General features: G+C 40.9%; 1 protein-coding gene across 2 annotated transcripts in view; it reads left to right on the top strand.

Annotated features, from left to right (window-relative positions):
* Positions 1–7,889: 7,889 nt before the first annotated feature.
* The window catches only part of fgf12a (fibroblast growth factor 12a), a 57,040-nt gene continuing 42,430 nt past the window's right edge, over positions 7,890–22,499 (top strand). The window contains exon 1 of one of the 2 annotated variants that reach the window (XM_033651247.2): positions 7,890–8,130. In XM_033651247.2, coding sequence (XP_033507138.1) covers positions 8,112–8,130 — 19 coding nt within the window. In that variant the 5' untranslated portion in view covers positions 7,890–8,111. Of the gene's footprint in view, positions 8,131–19,938; positions 20,524–22,499 lie in introns of those variants that run through there. The other variant, XM_033651246.2, reaches the window with a different exon arrangement.

Genomic DNA, 22,499 nt, shown 5'->3' with positions numbered 1-22,499 from the left:
AGTGCAAGGGTGCAAAGAAAGCTAAGAAAACATTGTAAGGGTTAAGTTGGACAAAAAGTTACAGAAGATGTAGAAAGTTGTTTATGTACAGTATATGCATACCTTTACAAGCAGTATGTATGCTTAGACATGACAATATATCATATAGATATACTGTAAAACTACCGGTGTGGCCACACATTTTGACAAATAAACACCTGGTTTGGTTGCCAGGCAGTTCTTTTTTAAAGAAGCTCTTCAGACGTATAAAAGCGGGTTGCTGGCTACCTCAAATTATGTATCCATTCTTCTATTACCCTGAAAGTTATTCATATTCCTTTAGACCGTAAGGGTCCTCAGATCAAAAGAACTAAAATGGTTTTTCATAAAAACTAATCCAAGTTGTGAATATTGTTTTAACAGGATAAAGTGGTGTTGTGTCGGTGTGCCGGGTGCCGTAATCCTCGAGTGCAATCTCGTGTAATCTCTCTGTTGCGGAGCTCAATCTAATGAATGATTTCTAACTGAAGCCTTATTTTTAAACAAGTAATATTCATACTGGTTTAAACAAAATATTTGATTGTATTTCCCTTTGCTGAGCAACAGTTTTGCGTGAAAGGAATTAAAGGCCTGTCTCAAATATAGGCCTGTTGATTTCAGTAATTTAATTTAAGCAAATAATAGCCTAGGCTATTATAGGCTATTATTTGCTTAAATTAAATTATTCAGTAATTTAATTTAAGCAAATAATAGCCTATAGCCTAGGCTACTGTAAAACTGTACTCTGTAGAGTTTTACAGTATATCTATATGATATATTGTCATGTCTAAGCATACATACTGCTTGTAAAGGTATGCATATACTGTACATAAACAACTTTCTACATCTTCTGTAACTTTTTGTCCAACTTAACCCTTACAATGTTTTCTTAGCTTTCTTTGCACCCTTGCACTATTTGTAAATATGCGGGAATACTGTGACTTGTTTATAGATGCTGTATGTTATTGTCCATTTTCTGTTCACTGTGTGTAAGAACTCTGAGAGCTACTGGAAGCCAAACAGTCAAATTCCCAGTTTTTGTACTTACACAGGTCAGTAAAGTTGATTCAAAAATAATAGTTCAGAGGACTTGAATGCAGCAGAAGGTGGAGGCCTCTGTGTTGTGCAGGAACTACAACAGCTTATTGTTTTTCCAGGGGCAGCACTTCACTTCCATCTAGTGGCGTAGTCAAGTACAGACTTGCCAAATGAACAGTGAAGTCACAGTGGTGGAAAATACATTTACTGAAGTACAGTTTTGAGATACTTGTTTTAATTCTGTGGTATTTTACACTTCCACTTGGCCACATTTCAGAGTGAACATTGTACTTTTTACTCCACAACATTTATTTTGCAGAGATTTCATTTTCATAACTAATGATCACTTTGTAAAATATGATTCATTTGCATTTTTCATTGCACACACACATTTCCAACACAGCAGGAAAAGCATATGTGCAAATAGGGTGCTAAAATTAAAGATGGCTGAATTCCATTTAGCTGCTTCAGTTTCAGGGGCCTGATAATGTGCATGCTGGCTCGCTGTCACACTGTCACAGCTTACTGGAACACTTGAGGAGGACAGAGCTATTAATGTTTAACAGTAACTTGTGCATTTCCTACTGTGACAAGTCAAAATGTCCACACATAGAGAAGCTAAAATTACACATTAATGCAGCAGTAACACTAGTCCAATGATGTAATGTAATAATATCACACTCTGAAGGGGACACTTCTGCAAGATAAGTTTAATATTTTCAAAGTGAGGTATACGAACACTTACCAAAAAGCTTTAATGATATTTATCTTCTCATATATTCTCAGGTTAATTTTTATCCAACTTGACAAGTCAATAACCTTTACCTTCCAATGTATCGTACATCAAGAGGACAGTATTCATTGACATACCATGGAGCCCAGCTGTGGAACATAAACTTGAACTTTTTAACTGACTCTATAGCCCTGTTTCCACCAAACACTTTCAGTATGGTACCTTTGGAACCAAAACTAACCCTCAGACATGGTACCTAGACCCTAGCGTTTCCTCCGCAAACAGTACTCTTAAATGTGGGCAGGGTTGTTGTCACTCACTGCTCTGTCCAGCACTCTCTGCATTTCCTCATTACCAGTGACACAGAGGGAAGTCTGCACCTGGTATATCCTCTGCAGAATGAGGCTGCACACTGACATTTTCTGAACAAAATAAAACAGGCAGTGAGAGTCTCTCTCCATGGGATATTTAAAAATAGCAGCTTTGTACGTTTAGTCCTTCTCAGGCAAGCGCAGGGGTTTAGTGTTGCCGTAGCCCACAGGAACGACATGCCATAATGCTTTTTTTTGTCCTCCAGGTGAGGATTAGAATATACACAGTTCACATAACCCAGCTAAAGTTAACACATATAAATGCTTGAAGATCCACTCAAAACTAAAGTGATGGTCAAAGTTGTCACAGTGAAATTGATGGTGTGATGTATGATTGGTGTGTTTATGGATTCACGTCATCAACTCATACATTGAGTAACATTACTAGTTAGCGTTCCATCTTAAAAGTCACCGACAGTCGGCCCAGAGAATTAAGTTATTTTTTTCTCCAACTCCAGCTGCTGCAAGAGGCAGCAAACATCCTTTCATTTTATAGTTACAGTTTACTAATAAAACTCTCCACGGTATGAACAGTGGTTACATGAGCATCAAAACCAGCCACAACTCAGCCCTGAACAAAGTGACCACTATTGACCAATTACCAGACTGCAGTGTTCACAGTTCCAACCCAAAAATGGGGACAGTACGGACCGGGTCCATTGGTACCATTCACAACTTTTCATAGTGGAAACGGAAAATATGTCCTTGTCCCAAATCTAATAGAAACTTAAATGTGGCTTAATGACAAAAACATTTGGTACCGTGTAAATCCTCACTGTGCTGTGTTGCTGCTGTGTTTCTGCATAGTACTGATTTATTTGATGTTGTGTTTATTTCTCCTCAGTAGCGTTGATTGTGTGGAAGATATGTATCTTTTTTTGACATTTTACTTTGCATCATGTTGTATTTTCAAATCTTTGCATAATTCATTCTTCCCTTTAGGTGAGATATCATGAAAAACCCTTTCTGGGTTTCCTTCCTCACCTGCACATGTACACTGTTTTTATCCTCCAGAGATCTGAGCTTTTGTTTGGTTTGCATTTTTAATTTCTCCTAGCTATTTGGGATCAGTAGGACAACATAAGTATAAAAAAACTTAACATTTTTATCCATAATTAAGTCCCAATGTGATCAAATGAATACTTCCTAGTTAAAAGTGTCTTAGTTTGCTACTGTTGCTAATTGGTCGAATTTGTTGCCATGTCAAACTACAAACATTATTAATCATAAATACACAAGTTTCAACCATAAAATATGATCAGGTTTTGGACCTTGTCCACTTTTGTGTCGAAATCAGCCACAGACTGACTTGGCAGAGATGGCCGCCATCTTGTTTTTTACATGGATTAATGTATTGTGCTCTTACTGCCACTAGATGGCACAAAAAGTGTCCATGAATGAGGACAACAGGTCTAAGTTAAGTAGAATGAAGTATAAGGTCAAGTAAACCCAAGATATGATGTTCTCACATGAGGACACAGGGTCTCAGGAGGTTATTCTTTTTTACTTTTCTCTATTCTTTATATGTAAATGTGCAAATAAACTTAAACTTAATAAGTACTTTTACTTTTAATGCATTTGTGCTTTTACTTGAGTGTTTTTCCATTGTTGTATTAATGCCTATAAAGGATCTAAATATCATATACCATACCAATAAATATTGTGCCACTGAAAATGGAGTGAGTGACAGCACTGTTAAAAACACTGTTAATATATGACATGTTCTTTGGGATGTCAAAATATAAGTAAAAATAATAATAATAAATGACTCGTCTTCTTTTACATTTTCATCTTTTTATTAAAACATTTTGTGAGCACTCTGAAATTTGTTTTCATGAAGAGAGAAAGCAGTGGGAGCCTTGGACTAAACAGTATTGATGGCACTTGGTGTTGCTATTGGCATCTGGACAAGTTCCACAAACTCCTCACAAGCTTGCCACTGACTCCAGAAATAGGTGAATAAGGTAGAAATTACAGCGAGAAGGCTGCACTGCAGTGTCTGCAGAGTAACTAGGGCTCTACTCCAATGCAATATCTGCACTTGACTTGCTGGGCTACTTTAGCTATAGACAATATTGCACAGAGAAATGATGTAATAGAGCTAGGAAAGTATAAAGGAAGTTTGGAAGAGGAAAGGTAATTAATCTTAACTGAAGCAGACAATGCATCCTTTGGGGACATTATAATACAACTTCACTTCTGTGAGACGATTATACAGTTATACAGGAAAGTGTAGAGGTTTCAGGGCAAAGATACAGCGTGCAAAGAAAGAAGAGCAATATGCCTTTGCCACTGTATGGACCCAAGGACACACTGCCAAGTCAGATGATATCCTATGGGTGCAGGTCTGGGGCAGGGGAGGACAGGGAGATGTGGAAGGGGAGGAAGAGGAGGAGGGATAAAGAGAGCAGAGAGGGGAAGGGAGGGATGACAGTGATAGGAGTGAGCACAGGACAGATTGAGGTGGGGAGGCCAAAGGGAGGAGAGTGGACGAAAAGAGGGTGAGAATCATCAATATTTAAGCGGCCTCAGAAGTTAATTTAAGTAAAAGCTGTTTGGATTTTGGTGGAGGAGTCGCTGCTGCAGCCCTGCTACGCAACGACACAACCCTCACACACACATTCATCTCCCTCTGAATCTGTAGAGGACTATAGGTTCCTTTCAGATCAATGCAGTGCGTTTTTCCCCCAGCAGAGGTGTCCTCTTTCAGGTCCTCTCATCGATTTGCTGTGAACCGACGCCAGCCAGGATTTGCCTGTGTCGGCAACAGGGCAACAAGGCCTCGGTCATGTGACAGGAAGTGTCTGAAATGCGAACAACTTGTCATTCATGTAGGACACGCATTCATCTTACTGCAACTATGTCCAGATAGAGTGAATAATAAAGCAACTCTGACGTGCGGCCCCCGTATTTTTGCTGTGGTTTGGATCCACAGGCAGATGCATGATGCGGAACGTCATTTGGCCTTGAGGCTTCTATTTCAGCCCAAAGGCTTGAAACATCTTATACCAGCAGCACATTCTTTTTATACCATCAGAGGAAACTCTAGCTGTTATCATAGCGTCCTATCGGAATGCTGACGGTGAGCTTTCTAAGACACTGATCAATGGGCCGGATAGATAATACCACTCTGTGACTTGTTTTCTGTTTTTTCCTGCATGGATTCTAAGAGTCGGTGGTCAGTGTGTGATTGTGGTGTTCTTTGAGAACCTGTTTATACTATTAAGCTGTGTGAAGTGGATGCTGAGTGGGATTTCAGATAACTCCATCACTGCAAAGTCCTGATGTTTATTTACCTAAAATACCACAGCACACATCATGGCAGCATCAACAAAAAGAAAAGGTCTGTACGTGCAAAGGTTATTATTTTCTAAAATCTAGGGTTAAAAAACATCACAAAACGAGAGGGGCACTTGAATAAATTTGAGAGCAGCACACTCTTATGCACACACTGTACCTCTGTCTACATATCTGCCCCGGCAGTTCAACTGATTTGATTACACAACACTTCCTCAAGAGCTTTTTGCACAAAGCCATTACAAAGGGACAGCCAGCTCATTCCGAATGCACAGTGCAGTCTTTGTATATACTGTACACAATGTCTGTCAAATTTCTACTGCAGTATAATCAAATAACAGGCACAATAAAGAGTCAGATGTTCAGGACACGACTATTGATCTGTGATTCCTTCATTAAATATTGATGTCTCTCTGCAAAATATCATCTGCCTTTGCGGAACGGTGAAGCAACACGGCACAGTACAGTATGTGGTCAGCAGGTGTGTGAGGACGCAGCTCATCACTGAAGGCTGGAACTGGAATTATTCATTGTTAATTCAGCAGAATGTTTCAGAATAAAAAGTGTACTGACACTTTTTGAATTTAGGATAAACAGGAGTACATTATACTGCAAGCACACTCTCACTGGTGTTGCATGTGCATTACATGACATATATTTTACATAAAGTTGTTGTGTGCTGGTGTTGTGTGCAATTCATGAGTGGCTAATGTGCAATACTGTTTTTTTATGATGTATGCTTTTCATTTCCTCTGGACTATTATTGTAAGGCAGCAATACTTGTACAGCTCCTGAGTCAAAGACAAATTTCCATATGTATCGTATCGTATCGTATCGTATCGTATCTTATCGTATCGTATCAAAGTGGCCCTGGATGATGAAAATTGCAATGACTGTTCAATTATGATGTGTCTAAGTTGTTAATTTTTGGTCTCAAAAATGTAGAAAAGAAGACAAAATGGATTACTGAATTCTTTTAACTTTTCCAGTACATGTTTTATGAGCAACTTGTGACATTCTGGATCTGACCTGTATGAATGTGTGGTGTCAAACTTTGCAATGACAACTATAAACCCCCTCCAACCTCCCATACAGGCACTATACAGTGCTGTTAGGCCCCACCCTTGGGCGGCTCTATGGGGCGAACAAAACTCCATCACTGACCCAAAATAACCACATACAGTAAGACATCTTTAAAACACTCAAATCAACGGGATTTATTAAAAAAAAAAACAAAAACAAAAACAAGCAAACAAGACAACAAAAATCCTAGGCTGGAGTCTATCCCAGCTGACATTGGGCGAGAGGCGGGATACACCCTGGACAGGTCACCAGACTATCACAGGGCTGACACTTAGAGACAGACAACCATTCACACTCACATTCACACCTATGGACAATTCAGAGTCACCAATTAACCTGCCTGTCTTTGGACTGTGGGAGGAAGCTGGAGTACCCAGAGGAAGCCCACACTGACACAGGGAGAACATTCAGACTCCATACAGAAGGACTCCCCACCTTGGGTTTGGACCAGGAACCCTCTTGCTGTGAGGCGACAGTTCTAACCACTGCACCACCGTGCTGCCCGTCATTTTATGTCACTTTGTAGTTATCTTGCCCTTTTTTAAAAAAAAATAAATTTGTGTCTCTTGGAAGTTCCTTTGCATCTTTTTGTGGTCTTTTTATTTTTCTTCTTGGTCAGTACGTGGTAATTTGAGTGACATTTTGCAGGTAAAGCCCAGGGAGGTGGGGTTACGGGGTGTCCCTGTCACTTTGGGCCCCTGCACATGTGCCCGCGAGGCCCGTTCAGTAATCTATCCATGCTCTCTGGCCACTAGAAATGGAAAAAGATAAAACAAGAAGAGGAAAAACAATACCAGAGGGTGTTGAGGGGCCTTAAATAAGCTTTTTTGCCCGAGGCCTCCCAGAGTCTAGGATCGCCACTGCAGGCTGGGCTTACTGTGCATTGCACAATAAAAGTTAATTCATTTAGACATCTAATTCATTGTTTTAAATGTTTTAAATTCATTGTTTTAAATAAGCAGTACCCACCTGAGAAGCTCCATGACCACATTTAAAGTGAAAATATTTTAAATAACAATAGAAAAACAGCACTGATCAGGTTGTGTCTATAATATAGAGCAGAATCATTAGTATAAAGATCAGTACAAATTACAAGCATGAAGATTTTGCAAGGAAACTAATATTTGGTCTGTCTTGCCACAGTGTAGCAGAACACTGGCAGCACAAAAACATCTACTGTACTCCTGCATCAAGACACAATGCACACCCTGCATCCGCTCTCCTCTGCAACACACACACACACACACACACACACACACACACACACACACAAAGTCCCAACCCTCCCTCATTCTTTACCTGAGCCCTCAGTCCACCTTACTCAGAAACTCTTGCAAACACGAAGGGCTGAGCACGAGCTCGCTTGAGAACTCTGCACGCGGTGTCGCTCTCGCGCGTTTCAGCGGGGTCCCAGAGGGAGCTCGTTTTGCAATTTTATTACTTGAAACAAGCAACTTGCCTCCCTCTCTGCCCGGCTGTCCCAACTGAAGAACCCAGCGCGCACCAACTCCAGGCGCATTCCTCCAGCCTACATCGGCAGTATATAATCAACTTCAGCACCGCAAGGGGATATGGGTGATAAAAACGCCGGTAAGGAACTTCCACGTGCTTGTGTATGAATAAGTTATGAGCTCATTTTGTTGTGGTGTTTAGTTGTTTTGTGGGGGAGACGAGGCGTTGTTTATTTGTGTGGAAGCACACAGACTGCGGAACACAAACAGCCTTAACTTTGTGATGAAATCTGCAGCGGGACAGCACATGTGAAGGAGTAGGGTGCACTTTCATTGCCTGGGTGTGAAGTTGAATGGGAGGATGCGCAGGATACTGTATGTGTTCAGCAGCCACACATCAGCACATGCTCCAGTGCTGCAGCGCGATGCTGCTGCTGCTGTATACCGGCTTCACAGCTCAGTCTGCCGCCTCACTAGTTTGCTCTCTGCGTTAAGCACCTAATAAATTTCCTTTAGGGGCTATAATTAAAACGCATCAGCACTATTAGTCCACCATGCATTGGAAAATATCTAAACTGCACATGAAATGCAACTTCAAATATGAGGCCTGCATTACAGTGTTTGCAGCCCCAGTGTTGCGCATGGTAAACGGTTTTAGTCTCCCTGCCGGAGCTTTCCTTGACTCTATCAGGGCTGTCAGCTGATTTAGACAAAAACTGCTGGCTCTCCACTTTTTTTTTCCCGGTGAGATGAATGTGCTGCTGTTCCCCGTGCAGCGGCGGCGGTGTGGCCTCAACGATCAGCATGCGTGTTGTTGACAAAGCTTTTCAACTCTGCCAGTAATGGGCTGTAGAGGCTGTTATTCAGAGCTACAGGATAGAGTCTGCTGCATGGGAAACTAGACGCTGCCTTGTGGTTACACACGGCTTAACTCACTGTAAAATGTGGTTGTGTTGACAGTGTTTTGCAGGAGATGGGGTTAAAGTATAAAACAGGTACCATCTTAAAATATATCTGGAAAAGGGACAGGGTGCCCTTGTTTAAGTAGGGTAACCTTCTCGCTCATGGTCACCCTGATCTGTTTTACACACAGTTTACAGTAAAGCAAAAATGCTGCAGTAAAGCAAAAATACAAAAAGTCATGAGTATACAGTAGCCGACATGTCAAGGTAACTAGGCAGGGGGGCTCACCTACATCCTCCACCCTTGTTAAATCCACTCTGGGATCTGCAGAGTTTGCAGCCTCATTCATTGATCCCACACACAGAAAACGAAGTGTTCACCACCCAAAATATGAAATGCTTTATGCTTCACTGTAGTCCGTAATGGCTACCCTCTATTGCTGTAATACTTGCCACCACTGCACAGTGTTTGCGTCCTTGTATTGTATTTGGGAGAGGCAGTAGCTTTATGATTTATTCAGATTTATGTTCTCTCATCGGACTTTTAGAGTCTTTTAGTTCGTCTCCGTTCAACAGAACTTTTTGATGCCACATGCGCACTCAAACTGACGAAACAAACGTATAAATAACCTGAGGACAATTATGAAGATATAAATCAGATGAATCAGGGCTGATATCCACAATAAAAAAGCCCAGACTATCCTAATACAGTCTGATCTTACAGTACGAGGTGTCTTCCTTTAGACAAGGGTTGTGCACACTTTTTTTGAATGGGGGCCAGATTACATAATGTGAAAACATTTGGGGGGCATCTGCCTCTTGCATCCAGTGGGTAATTACAAAAAAAGAAACACAAATGAGACAAATACAGCTGTTTCATCTTTAAGTGCAAAAGTATTCAGCATATCACCGTTCCTGAAAGTGGCGGCCTTTGTGGCCACGTCTGCTACTGTAACCGCTCGTTTGCTTATTTACCATTTGTTTAGGGAAACACATTTGTTCCGCCTGCGTAGTTTCTACATGTTGCATGTCCACAAACTGTATCATAATCCTTCCATTGTGAGGGGATGAGAAAAAAATCCAAAGTGATCTTGCTTGATTTAACCGAGTGGACTGTGGACCGTTTAAAATGGGTCCGCTGGCCAAGACTGGCCCCCGGGCCAGACTTTGGCCATGCCTGCTTTAGACCAACACTTTGAACTGCTTTGCGACTCTCTGTGTTTGTGTGTCTCTGGCTCATGTATGACGACAGCAAGGCTTATTTATTTACTATTTCCTGTTTTATTTTACCCATTTTAGGTGCCTCGTTTAGTCATGTGGCGGACTCTTCAGCTACACTAATGCCCTCTTGCACTATTTGTTTGTTTGTGTGTTAGTGTTTTCATGACCTGTTTGAGTTGTCTGCTCTGTAATTTGTCACTGTGACCAAACTAGTCTGATGTTTTTCTATTTAAAGGCAGGATTACAAACAGGCAAAGTGGGCTCTGCGACCCCAAATCACAGGTCCACTGTGTAGTAATTTGAGTCTATGTTTTTCTATGCTAATTGTGTTTGGGAATATGAAATTATGTTGCATTCCATTTGCACTAAGAAGTCAAAACATCTGTGTTCCGGTTGGAAATTTCAACTGGAACGCCCCCTGAAGTTGAATTTCTGACTTGGAAAGTCAGAGGAAGCTCACTAACCCAGAGAGACATACAGCTGCAGCCACATTCTGTTTGACGCCTATGCGACACGCCCCTGCAAACTGCAAACCACCGCTAGTACAAGACACACCTACCAACGCAACGGTCATTTGAACACTACAACAATGTCACCTTGTAGTGAATAAATATGCATCCAAACATAGCATTAATCCATTAGTCTACTATGTGATTCTCCTTGTAAGTAACATGATGTAACCCTTACCCTAACCCTAACTGTCTCTCCTTTAAACTAAGACGTCATAGCTAGCCAAACACTAACTTAGTATTTTCTTCAGGGCTTCCACTTTCAAGGAGGCTGACTGTGTAGGAACGGTGGGCGATTTAGGTAGCTGGTGGGCAGGTTACGTAGCTGCTCCACCTGCAGCTGCACCTACTCAAACGCCGATCTCAAAATCCAATATGGCTGCTCTATCTTCTTTACAACTTAAACTCTTAACAGTCACACACAGTATTGTCCAACTTCTGTGGACATGTTGCTCCAGTGTTTGTACGCGCAAAATAATGTGTTGTTATCATTGCTGACAGCGGCTAACTCGGCTAGAACTAGTATTGCTAACAACAGCTTGGTTTTCCGACTTGTACTAGAGGATAGTGAAGGTATGACCCACCCTACTCTTCCTCTGATTGACTAGTACTCATTGCCTCTGCTGGTTGGATTGGTTGGGTTCTGAAAACAGCCGTGAGATTGGTTAGGGTAGGAATGTCAGGGTAAGCTGATCAGAGGTAATGCAGAGTAGAGCAGGTCATGCCTTTGCCATCCTAGGAAATGCAGATTCACATCCTGGAACATGGTCCGACTTCCAAGGTAAATTGAGTGCAGAATTATGCACCGCTAAAGCATCAACTGACATAATGAGGACCTTAAGGTGGGGCCTGTTTTATTACCTGATCTTGAGGCCCTGTCTTGAAGAGGTCCCCTGTGTCAAAGGCTTGTTTCAAGGTGATGCTGCTACTGTGTTTACATGGTGTATATTTCTAAATTAATTTGTCTGTATTTCATTAGATTACAACACATAAAACCTGGGGGTAATACCCTGGTGTCTTCCTTGTGCACTCTTCTTTAAGAAGGGACAGAAAGCGCTTCACACACATATACACACAGCCGTTTAACGCTGCTGCTGATTCACTTCTCACCCCCTCTCTCCTCATCTTTTAAATCCCCTTTCTCCGTCATGCACACGACAGCAACCTCTTAACCTCTCATTTCTTATTTCCCACATTTTTGCAGCCCTGGCTATCACATGATTTGAAGATTCTCCTTCTTATTCCCTCTTCCTTACTCTCTCTTTAATACACAGGACCCGATGCAAAAACAAAACACAATGGAATCTTCCTGTTTCTACGAGAGGCGTTATCTGTGACAAGTATCTTGTTGCTGTGTTGTCGTATTCACAGCCACTAACCTCAAGTTTGCACACTTGTCATTCTGCAAGAGATTTTTGGCAGCTTTACTAAATGCAACCATTAACAGTTTTGCTGATTTTAGTAGCAGACGTTGCTTTAGCTTTGCAGAATATGAGAATGCTTTCTGGCATTTCAGCAAGTGGTAGTTACCATCAGCAGTGACTCAGTGCTGTTGTACAACACAGTGTGTGTTTATGTTACCCGCTTCTACCGACTACAGTAGTTTGTTGTCGCTAAACATTAAAACCAATACTTATAGTATAGTATTATAGTAGTTTTAAAGGGACAGTTCACCCCCAAATCATAGCTACATATTCTTCCTCTTACCTGTAGAGCTATTTACCAATCTAGATTGTTTTGGTGTGTGTTGTCAAGTGTCAGACATATTGACCATAAAGATGTTTGTCCTCTCAAATATAATGGCACTAGATGGCACTCTGTTTGTGGTGCTCAAAGAACCAGATAAATACATTTGAAAAACTCATCAGCAATGTCTCTTTCCAGAAATCATGACCCGGTTACTCAAGATAATCCACCAACTTTTTGCGAACAGTTTCATGTAGGAACTATTTACCTTCTACCAAACTACACCTGCCAACCGTATCACTGCGCAGATGGAAGCGTGCATCTCCTGCTAACTCATCCAGCACCACTAAGCTAGCTAACGTTACGGATCAGCCAAGGAGGACGCCATTAATGTTGCATGCTTCCTTCTGCACCTTGATATGGTTGGTGGGTGTTGTTCTGTCGAGAAAAAAATTGTTTCTACATAAAACTGCTCACAACAAGGTCTGCGGATTATCTTGAGGAACCTAGTCATGATTTCTAGAAAGAGACATTGCTGTTGAGTTTTTCAAATGTATTTTTTTGGCACTTTGAGCACCACAAGCCGAGTGCCATCTAGTCCCATTATATTTGAAAGAGGGCAGACATCTCTATGGCCGATATCTCCAACATTCGGCAGCTCACACCAAAACAATCTAGACCGATACACAGGCACTACAGGTAAGACTATAAGTATGTATTATAGATTTGTGGATGAACTGTCCCTTTAAGCACTTTATAGGGCCATCAGTGTTTTTGCTCCGATCAAATGACACATACTTTAAATTAAGAAGCAGATTTCCAGTGTTTTTTGTCTAACTATGAGGCATTTTGTTTAAACTTTAAAATTAGTCGTAAAAGACGATCATGTCTGCATGTTTTTGTCAGATATATTGGCACAAGGCAATGCAGCTGTGTGAAAGCCTGCACCTCATTAACACACAACAATAATAAAAACAAACATGATAATGATAACACTAGTGTGGTAAAATTAACAACCACATATTTGATCTCCAAATATTTTGCACAACATGCCTCTTATGTGTCACGTGTTAAATGAACAAGTGGCTTCTTCATATGTTTTGTAATGATCTGTTTTTCTCATCCAGCATGCCCCACTGTGGGCAGCTCGGCTGTAAACACTCACAACCAACTGAGTCATCCTCCCAGTTAATTTACACATGGGCTAGTTTAACAGTTTGTTAACAGTATATGCAGTATTTATTAGTGTCCCTTTCAATTTAATGTTGTAATAAAAAAAAACAGACTCACTGTATTGTGTATAGTGTTTGTGCCTGTTTTAATACTTTATTGGCGCTATGTTTAACTGAGGGAAATATTAAATATAAAATACAGTTTGAATGGCTGCACTGTATGGAGAGTTAAATAGAAAATTCTGGATGTGTTGTGCATTGTTTTGCACAAACTTCTGTGTAATGATGTTTGATCAATGCTTGGCTGCACAACATGAATTTGTAATGATGGAGCCATCAAAGCATTTGTTGGGTTGAACAGTCTGAGGCTAAATATTCCTGAAATACAGCAGTTTTGTTTCCTACTGCAGACACAAACAACTGACCCTCTTGTTGAGAAATCAGTTAAACTAAACTTTTAAATTAAATGCACACAACTCGTTTCTTTTATGTGAAATGATCTGGAAAAACAGGGACACCTAAATCTCAGTTTGCAGTTACTTTTCCATCAGCATAATCACAATAGATTTCTACATGATACATTTCAATTGCAGTTCCATTCAAAGCTGCTATCGCCTTACAAGGTGAACATTTTAACCTCGGCTCTGTTGATATACTGTATATAGGGAGGTGAAATGAGAGCTGGCTTGTTTCGCATCATTCCACAGTGTCATCACAGGCAGATCTGAGTTTGCTCAAATACACACAGGACACATCTTTTCTTAGACAAGGTAAAGTTACAACACATGCTGACTGAATGAAGACAGGTCATCCGCGAGGTGTCACGTGGACTCTGAAGCTTAGAGAAATTTGTGATAGGAAGTGGGTTAATTTTAAATCGGAAACTAGTACTGAGGATTGGGGGAAATGTCCCCCTCACATTTATTGTTTAATTTCTGACTAAAATCTCTCTGAAAGTCATCTTACTGCTCAGCCACCATAGTCCAGAGGAGAGAAGAGTGGAGCTGATGAAAACGTTGATACACTTATCCGAGTCACCTTCAGTAAGATACAAAGCTCAACGAGCAGTGAATGGTGTGGCCCTGGGTTATGCCTCTCAGGCTGCATGCACTCTGCCTTACCTTATTGGTGTAGATTGAGCTGTTGGGAGAAGTTTGCCAAGAGGGCTCTGGCTAACCTGAGGAAAAAATGTGATTTGGGTAAAAATGAATATGAATTGAACATTAGTTCAAAGGGCAGTAAAAAAGACATGGCTATTCTTGGTAAATACAACATTATACATGAGGTATTTACAGTTTAAAGAACACTAAAATGATTTAAGTTGGTTATCACAGACAGAGAGAATAGTGTGCGGTATGCTATATTAATAATATGGCACAGATCAGTGCTTATTTGCTTTTGTAATCATCTAATTTCATTGAGTGCTGATCAGAGAAATGAACAAATCGTCCTTAGGATCTTTATCTTAAAGGGACAGTTCACTGCAAAATCAAAACTGCATATTTTTCCTCTTACCTGCAGTGCAATTTATCAGTCTAGATTGTTTTGGTGTGAGTTGCTGAGCGTTGGAGATATCGGCCGTAGAGATATCAGCCTTCTCTCGAATATAATGGAACTAGATGGCACTCGGCTTGTGGTGCTCAAAGCACCAAATAAATACATTTAAAAAAACTCATCAGCAATGTCTCTTTCCAGAATAATGATCCAGCTACTCAAGATAATCCACAGACCTTGTTGTGAGCAGTTTCATGTAGGAACTATTTTCTTTCTACTGAACTACACGCACCAACCAAATCACTGCGCAGAGGGTAGCATGCATCTACTGGTAGCTCACCTAGCACCACTGAGCTGGCTAACGTTATATACAGCTCAGCTGAGGATGACGCCATTAAAGGGATAGTTCGGATTCCCTGTGTCCTCATATGAGAACATCACATTTTGGGTTTACTTGACCTTATACTTCATTCTACTCAACTTAGACCTGTTGTCCTTGTTATTGACACTTTTGTGCCATCTAGTGGTAGTAAGAGCACAATACATGAATCTATGAAAATTAAGATGGCAGCCATCTCTGCCAAGTCAGTCTGCAGCTGATCCCGACACAAAATTGGACAAGGTCTATAAACTTGTTTATTTATGATTGATAATGTTTGTAGTTTGATATGGCAACACAGTTGACCAATTTTGGCAACAGTAACAAGCTAAGACGCTGTTAATTAGTAAATACTTGTTTGAAGACATTGGGACGTTATCATCGTCTCATCTGAGGACACTGGAACTTAATTATTGTTGACAGTGTTTCGGTTTTTGTACTTATCAGGTCCTACTGATCCCAAATAGCTAGGGAGACATTAAAAATACATACCAAACAACAGTGCGGGTCTCAGGAGGATATAGTCAGTGTATTACATATAGTAGATGGTGGTCAGTGCACTCCAACAAAATGTATTTTAGCCATTTGAAAAAGGCCTGCCTAAAAAATCAGACAAAGTTGCCGCTAGATTTAGAATATTTTCACCGCTTTATCTTGTCATCAGACAGCCCTGTGTGTTATTTTATGCTCTGTAAGGTGACCTTGGGTGTTTTGAAGGGCATCTTTTAAATAACATGTATTATTATGATTATTATTATCATCTCATTCCTTTGGCACTACATTTTCTCAACCATATAACGTCTGTATTCCTATGGTAAAACACGGCTGTGCTGCATACTGTATCATGTCAGCTGTTTGGATCAGACTTTCAGCTGTTTATGGAGGAAACAATGAATTTAAGAAAATAATAAACTGGCAGACATCTCTGCGGCCAATATCTCCAGCCCTCAGCGACTCATAGTGAAACAATCTATATTCATAAATAGCACTACAAATAAGAAGAAAAATATGTGTATTTGATTTTGCGGTGAACTATTCCTTTACGCTCGTCTTTACATGTGTAATTGTGTTCCTCTGTCTGTTTGCTGTTGTTGTGAAGGATTTGGTTTGTCCACATTTACAGTATGTTTTGATCATGAATTTTAGTTTGGTTACATTTTCTTGCACTTCAGTTCCTGTCTGTGCCACCTCTTCCTCTATTTTCCTCCGCATGCTCTGTCTCTCTGCATATAGTGGTGACTGGCTCTGCAGTGGGACAGTATAGTGGGAGCTGAATATACAGCACCATCACCATATCTGTGACTCTGGGTCTGATGCCAGCTCCTTCCCTCCCTCCACTCATTCTCTCTTTACTCCTCTCTGACCTTTCCTTATTTGCATGGATGCTGTTGTTAAAGCATTTTGCTGACCTAAAACGTCCTTTTATGTACATTGTATATATTACACATCATGAGGGCATGTTCCAAAGGTAGCTGGTGCCATATTTGTCACCCTTGTGGTGCAAGGTTGCACGAGCATAAGAAAATATAAGATACACTGTAAGACACTTTAAATGCAGCAGTGTGTTAAAGTGATGCTGCAATAGCTGTTGAGCTTTGTTCACCACTGAGCCTCAACAACAGCAGTGTCTCAGCACACAGCAAAACATCTGTTTTACTGAATCTAAACACTTTAAAGGCCAGTGAGTGTACTTTGTCTCATTTTCTCTTCCTCTCTCTGCTTCATGGTCAAGTTTCAGTTTCTCTGCATGTTATTTTAACACAACTGCTTTATGTTATGGCTCCCCCTAGAGTAGAGAGTCACACATAGTTTTGCTTTTATGACAAATCAGTGCAACGCTCGTTATCCTGGGAAAAACCTGCATAGAGAGGTTTTGAAGTTTGGCTTTGGGTTAAAATTAGCAAACAAGAAAGGATCATTAGAACACATTAGAAAGTAATTAAATCCAATTGAGCTGCTGCATGCATTATTCCAAGTGTCTTATTTAGCCCAGTTTAGCACTGCAAGTGTGACATTTTATTGTTTTTTCTGTGATGCTTAAACTATTTTCTATAAAGGTATACTTTATAACACAGTTTTGTACAAGCAGCTAATGCAGTGACATCAAAGATAAAGTGTCGTCCATGGTGAAATGAAGCCTGTTATTTTTGTTTTAATTCTACTCTGTAGTTCTACTCCAATTTTTTTCTTCTTCTTTTTTAATTATGAAGCCTTTTTTTTACTTTTATTATGAAAAGAAATGCCCATATATGTCATTATGTAGCAGGTACAATAACCAGTGGATGTAATCAAGTACAACTTTGAGATGCTTGTGCTTTATCAAGTGAAGTACAAGTTGTACTTCCATTTTATTTATACTTTATACTTCTATCCCACCACAATGTAGTAGAAAGTTTTCACTCCACCATATTTATCAAGACAGATTTAATTACTTTAAAAATTAAGATTTTAAACAAAAAAAATGTGATAAATCATGATGTATTGCTGCAGATTAAACAATGCAACAATACATAAAATAGTTAAGATGATAGCAGCACTGACAGGGGGATTGTTTTGGCACTGAGTTTATTATATTTACATATATTATATATAAGAAAAAGTCTACATGTAATAAAATACTCACTTTACTTAAGTAACCACAATGCAGGACTCTTACTTGTGGTATTTCTGCCACTGGTGGAAGAAGTACTCAGATCTAAGTAAAAGTACAAAAGTGCTGACATAAAAGTAAACTTTAAAAGTACTCATCATACAGACTGCCCTATATTAGTATCATATATAGTATATTATTGGATTATAATTTGTGATGCATTAATGTCTTCATCACTGTAATGTTGCAGCTGGAAAGGTGGAACCCATTTTCATTACTTTGTATACAGCTGGGTATTTTAATCTATAATAATATCATAATTTATTAGTTGATTCTATTTCATATATATTTGATATTTATTTCGAACCTGTAAAAAAAGACATGAACGTACAAACAAGCAGACAGACAGACAGACAGACAGAAAGCAGTATTTACAAATAAAGAAAAGCATAATGAAAAGCAGTTGTCAGTGTATAGTTACTGTGATTTACACATACAAAAAGGAATGGGAGGAAGAATAAACTTGTTAAATCCCACGGCTAAATCCCGCTAAATAAATATATAGATCAGAATCTGCAAAGTAACTAAAGTCACATAAAAGGAATGAAGTAAGAAGTATGTTACAATAGTTACTTCTGGGATGTAGAATAGAGTATATCCTCCTGCGACCTGAACTTTTGTTTAGTATGCATTTTTAATGTCTCCTAGCTATTTGAGATCAGTAGGACCCAATAAGTATAAAACACTAAACACTATCAACAATAGTTCAGTTCCAATGTCCTCAAATGAGACAATAGTAAAGTCCTAATGTCTTCAAATCAGTACTTCCTAATTAACAGTGTCTTAGCTTGTTTCTGTTGCTAAAATTGGTCAAATTTGTTGCCATATCAAACTATAAACATTATTAATCATAAATTAACAAGTTTCAACCATAATATTTCATCAGGTTTTGTCCACTTTTGTGTCGGGATCAGCTGCAGACTGACTTGGCAAAGATGGCTGCCATCTTGTTTTTACATGGATCAGTGTATTGTGCTCTTACTACCACTAGATGGCACAAAAAGTGTCCATGAATGAGGACAGCAGGTCTAAGTTAAGTTGAATGAAGTCTATTCGAGAGAAAGTTAACTTATACTTTCTTTACTTTTCGCCCTTGTGGTGGAGACACAGCTGCTGCACTGGTCGCACACTGAGGTGACCACTCCTGACACCTGGGCTGTCGTAACGCAGTGTCTGAGCCTTAAACTTTCTGGTAGTAGAGAAGACACCTTTGTCTTTAAAGCGGTGGGCTGTAGCTGACGTAGGCTCTGCGTTGCCCGCTTGTTCCCAAAGGATCTGGGGAAACTAGATGGCACAAATACACGTCCATGAACGAGGACAACAGGTCTAAGTTAGGTAGAATGAAGTTTAAGGTCAAGTAAACCCAAAATGTGATGTCCACATATGAGGACACAGGGTCTCAGGAGGATAAGGTAGCACAAGTATCTTAAAACTGTGCTTAAGTATTTGAGTAAATGCACTTAGTTACATGCAACTACTGATTTCTACAGTGTGGTTTTGCTCCTTTTACTTCAACAAGTGCTACTTTGCCTCATGCCACTGGCACCTGCATTTGTCATGATATCACATGACTATATGTAAGGCAATGCACGCTGTAATCTGAGATTAAGTTAACTTTCTTGTCACCCTTATGGTGGAGGCGCAGCTGGATGGGCTGGTCAAACACAGATGTGACCACTGCTGACACCTGGGCTGTCATAACGCAGTGACTGAGCCTTAAACTTTCTGCTTGTAGAGAAAACACCTTTGTCTTTAAAGCGGTGGGCTGCAGCTGACGTAGGCTCTGCGTTGCCCGCTTGTTCCCAAAGGATCTGGGGGAAAAAAAGAAAAACTATTGGCTCCCGGGTAACAACATCTGTGCAGGCAGCGTCAGATCGTCGCCTTAACTGTCAGCTCCGCATTACCTCACTCGTGGCCGGCCTGCCACTTTACCCCTGCAGTTTAACTTTGGCGTGCATGCTCTCCCTCCTCTCTCCCTCCCTCTCCTACAATCTCTCCCTCTCTCTTCCTCTCTCCTTTCCTGCTATTACGTCCGCTGCTGGTAAAGACGCGGAGACAGGAGGAGGTGGGGGGGATGTACAATTAAGAGCACATTGTAACGTCCTTGCGTTGCCTGCCGTGGCGGAAGAGGAGTGTGCCGTGAACGCGAATGACCGTCGGTGGACGAGAAGAGGATAGACAGAGAGAGACAGGGCTAGAGGAGGAGAGAAGGAGGGAGGGAGAGAGAAAGAGAAAGAGGGGGGAATCACTCAAGATGCCTCGTTTTAGCGTAATTTGTCCTGCAGACTGTGCCCTTCCGGCGTTTTGAGGGCTGCTGTGAGCCTATAGAGAGAGGCTGGCTGGCTACGCTATGCTGCCTGACCCTGCTGTGTTGTGATAGCGTTGTCCGATTGTTTGGATTGAGGAAGGCTCCCATCAACCCAAATCAATGAGGATTCTGAGGCCATTCCTTCAGAAAGGAGCGCATATGCTGCAGTGTTTCTGTGGACAACGATCGAAGTCGACCACTATCACCAACGGTGAGAGACAAACATAGCATTACAGCTACCTTGGCTTTGCATGCTTTCTCTCTTGAGTGATGAAAAAAAGGAAAAAGGGGGGAGATATAGAGAGAGAGAGGGAGGAGGAGGAGGAGGAGGAGGACAAGAGAGAGGGGGGGTGAGTGGTTTCATTGGCCACTCGAGTGTGTGAGTAACATCTTCCGAGTCTGCAGTGGAGAGAGCCTCTCCTTGTGCTCCTCGCATCTGTCCCGAGTTCTGTGTGCAGGTTTGCAGCCCAGCCGCACTCCAGATACTTTACCAGACCGAGCTATATTTTGCAGACGAGTGTGTTCCAGTGCTGCATCTGAAGCGAGCCAAAAATGGACAATGCAGGGATCAAGTCATTAAACTTCAGGGGCCTGGAGAGGCAGCTTTGTTTCAGGGCCCCAAAACAAGCAGAGCAGTTCAGCACCGTGGATAGCGCCATACTGGAAGTGCTCCAGGAGAGGGGCTCCCAAACTTTTCATGTCCTCACACAGATTTATATCAAACAAGGACCCCACAGCTGACTTTAACTCCAATCTTGAGCTTTAACTACTTTAATACGTATTAAAAACCAGGCACAGAGCACCTGCATTCACCCTCACCTGGCAATCACTACTTTTGATAGTGACTTACTCTGTCCACTATTAAACACACCACACTTAATGAGTCTCAGTGACACACACGTGCATGTGCACATTCACCACCACTCAACAGTCTTTGGCAATAAGCCTAAGATGCCTGCCATGTCCTCTAGTCAATTCACTGCATTGCTGCTGCTGCTGTTTGCTCGTAACACAACTACACCTCCAAAGTCATTAAAAAAACATCCTGGAGTATTTTTCCAAAACGCTGTTTAACTGGGAGACAAATGCAACACCTTCTCCCCCATCTCATGCAGTACGTCGGCTCTCCGGTAGTTTCAGCTTTCAAATTCAGGGCAGACAATTAGAAACTCCATTAAGCACAGTTGATTCCTCTGAGGAAGTTGGACCAAAAGCAGCACGCACACTGGGATCTGTAGGGCTCGGATATAAAGCGCCACCAGTCCTTATCCTGCATCTGCGCTCACTGGTAGGTGAACCTTGTGACCTCAATCAAAAACTTTATGAGTCAGCTCATAGGTGTTGACACAAATGGGTGCAAAGTTAAAGCTTGTTTGGCATGAGGATGTGTCGGGTGAAGATTTTGTTTGAAAGTTTGTGTCATTTTTTTAACATGCCGTGCAAGTTTAATCTGGATTCTCTGTTTTTGACTTCTTTTGCAAGAAGTCCTAAAGACGAGTTTGACTGCTGGTCATCCAAAACTGTAACATGCCATTTCAAAACAGAGCTACAAAATGATGACAGTGTGCTTTTTAAATTTCAAACATACACTACCCTGCTCGTTGGTGATTAATCAGCCAGTATTAACTCAAATCTTAACTTTACCATCAATTATATATCCGCAGTTACACACCACTGACTCAGTGTGCAAATGGCTCATCAGACAAAGAGGGGTGACACACTTCACTTCACCTCGGCCGCTAATCTGACTGCATCACTCACTACAAGATCATGTAAAGAGCAGAAAGTGTTTCGCTCTCCAGATTCAGGCGCCGTGCCAAAATCACCTCTCAGGGATTTTCGGTGAAAGGTGTGTCTGAGTAGGCTTAAATGTTTGCACCTGCTTTCCTTTGTAGTGTCAAGCCTGCACCTGGCTTTTATTGTGTCAGAGTTAAATACAGGAGTCGGGGTGTTTCTGGATCGCAGGAGGCTTGTGTGGTGGGTGGCATAATGGAAAAACAACCAGAAACAAAACCTCATGAGTGGTAATACTTATTTCTTGTCTTTTCATCAGTTTCAATGAGACTGTTTAAGCACTATAACATCAGGTTTCATTTAAGGTCCAGTGTGTAGGATGTAGAGGGATATACTGGCTGAAATGGAGTGTTGTAAGTATGTTTTCTGTAGTGTTTAATCACCTGAAAATTA

This window comes from Epinephelus lanceolatus, chromosome 12 (assembly GCF_041903045.1).
Source record: "Epinephelus lanceolatus isolate andai-2023 chromosome 12, ASM4190304v1, whole genome shotgun sequence".
NCBI lineage: Eukaryota > Metazoa > Chordata > Actinopteri > Perciformes > Serranidae > Epinephelus > Epinephelus lanceolatus.
The sequence above is the reverse complement of the archived record's forward strand: the minus strand, read 5'-3'. Positions and strand labels throughout refer to the sequence as shown.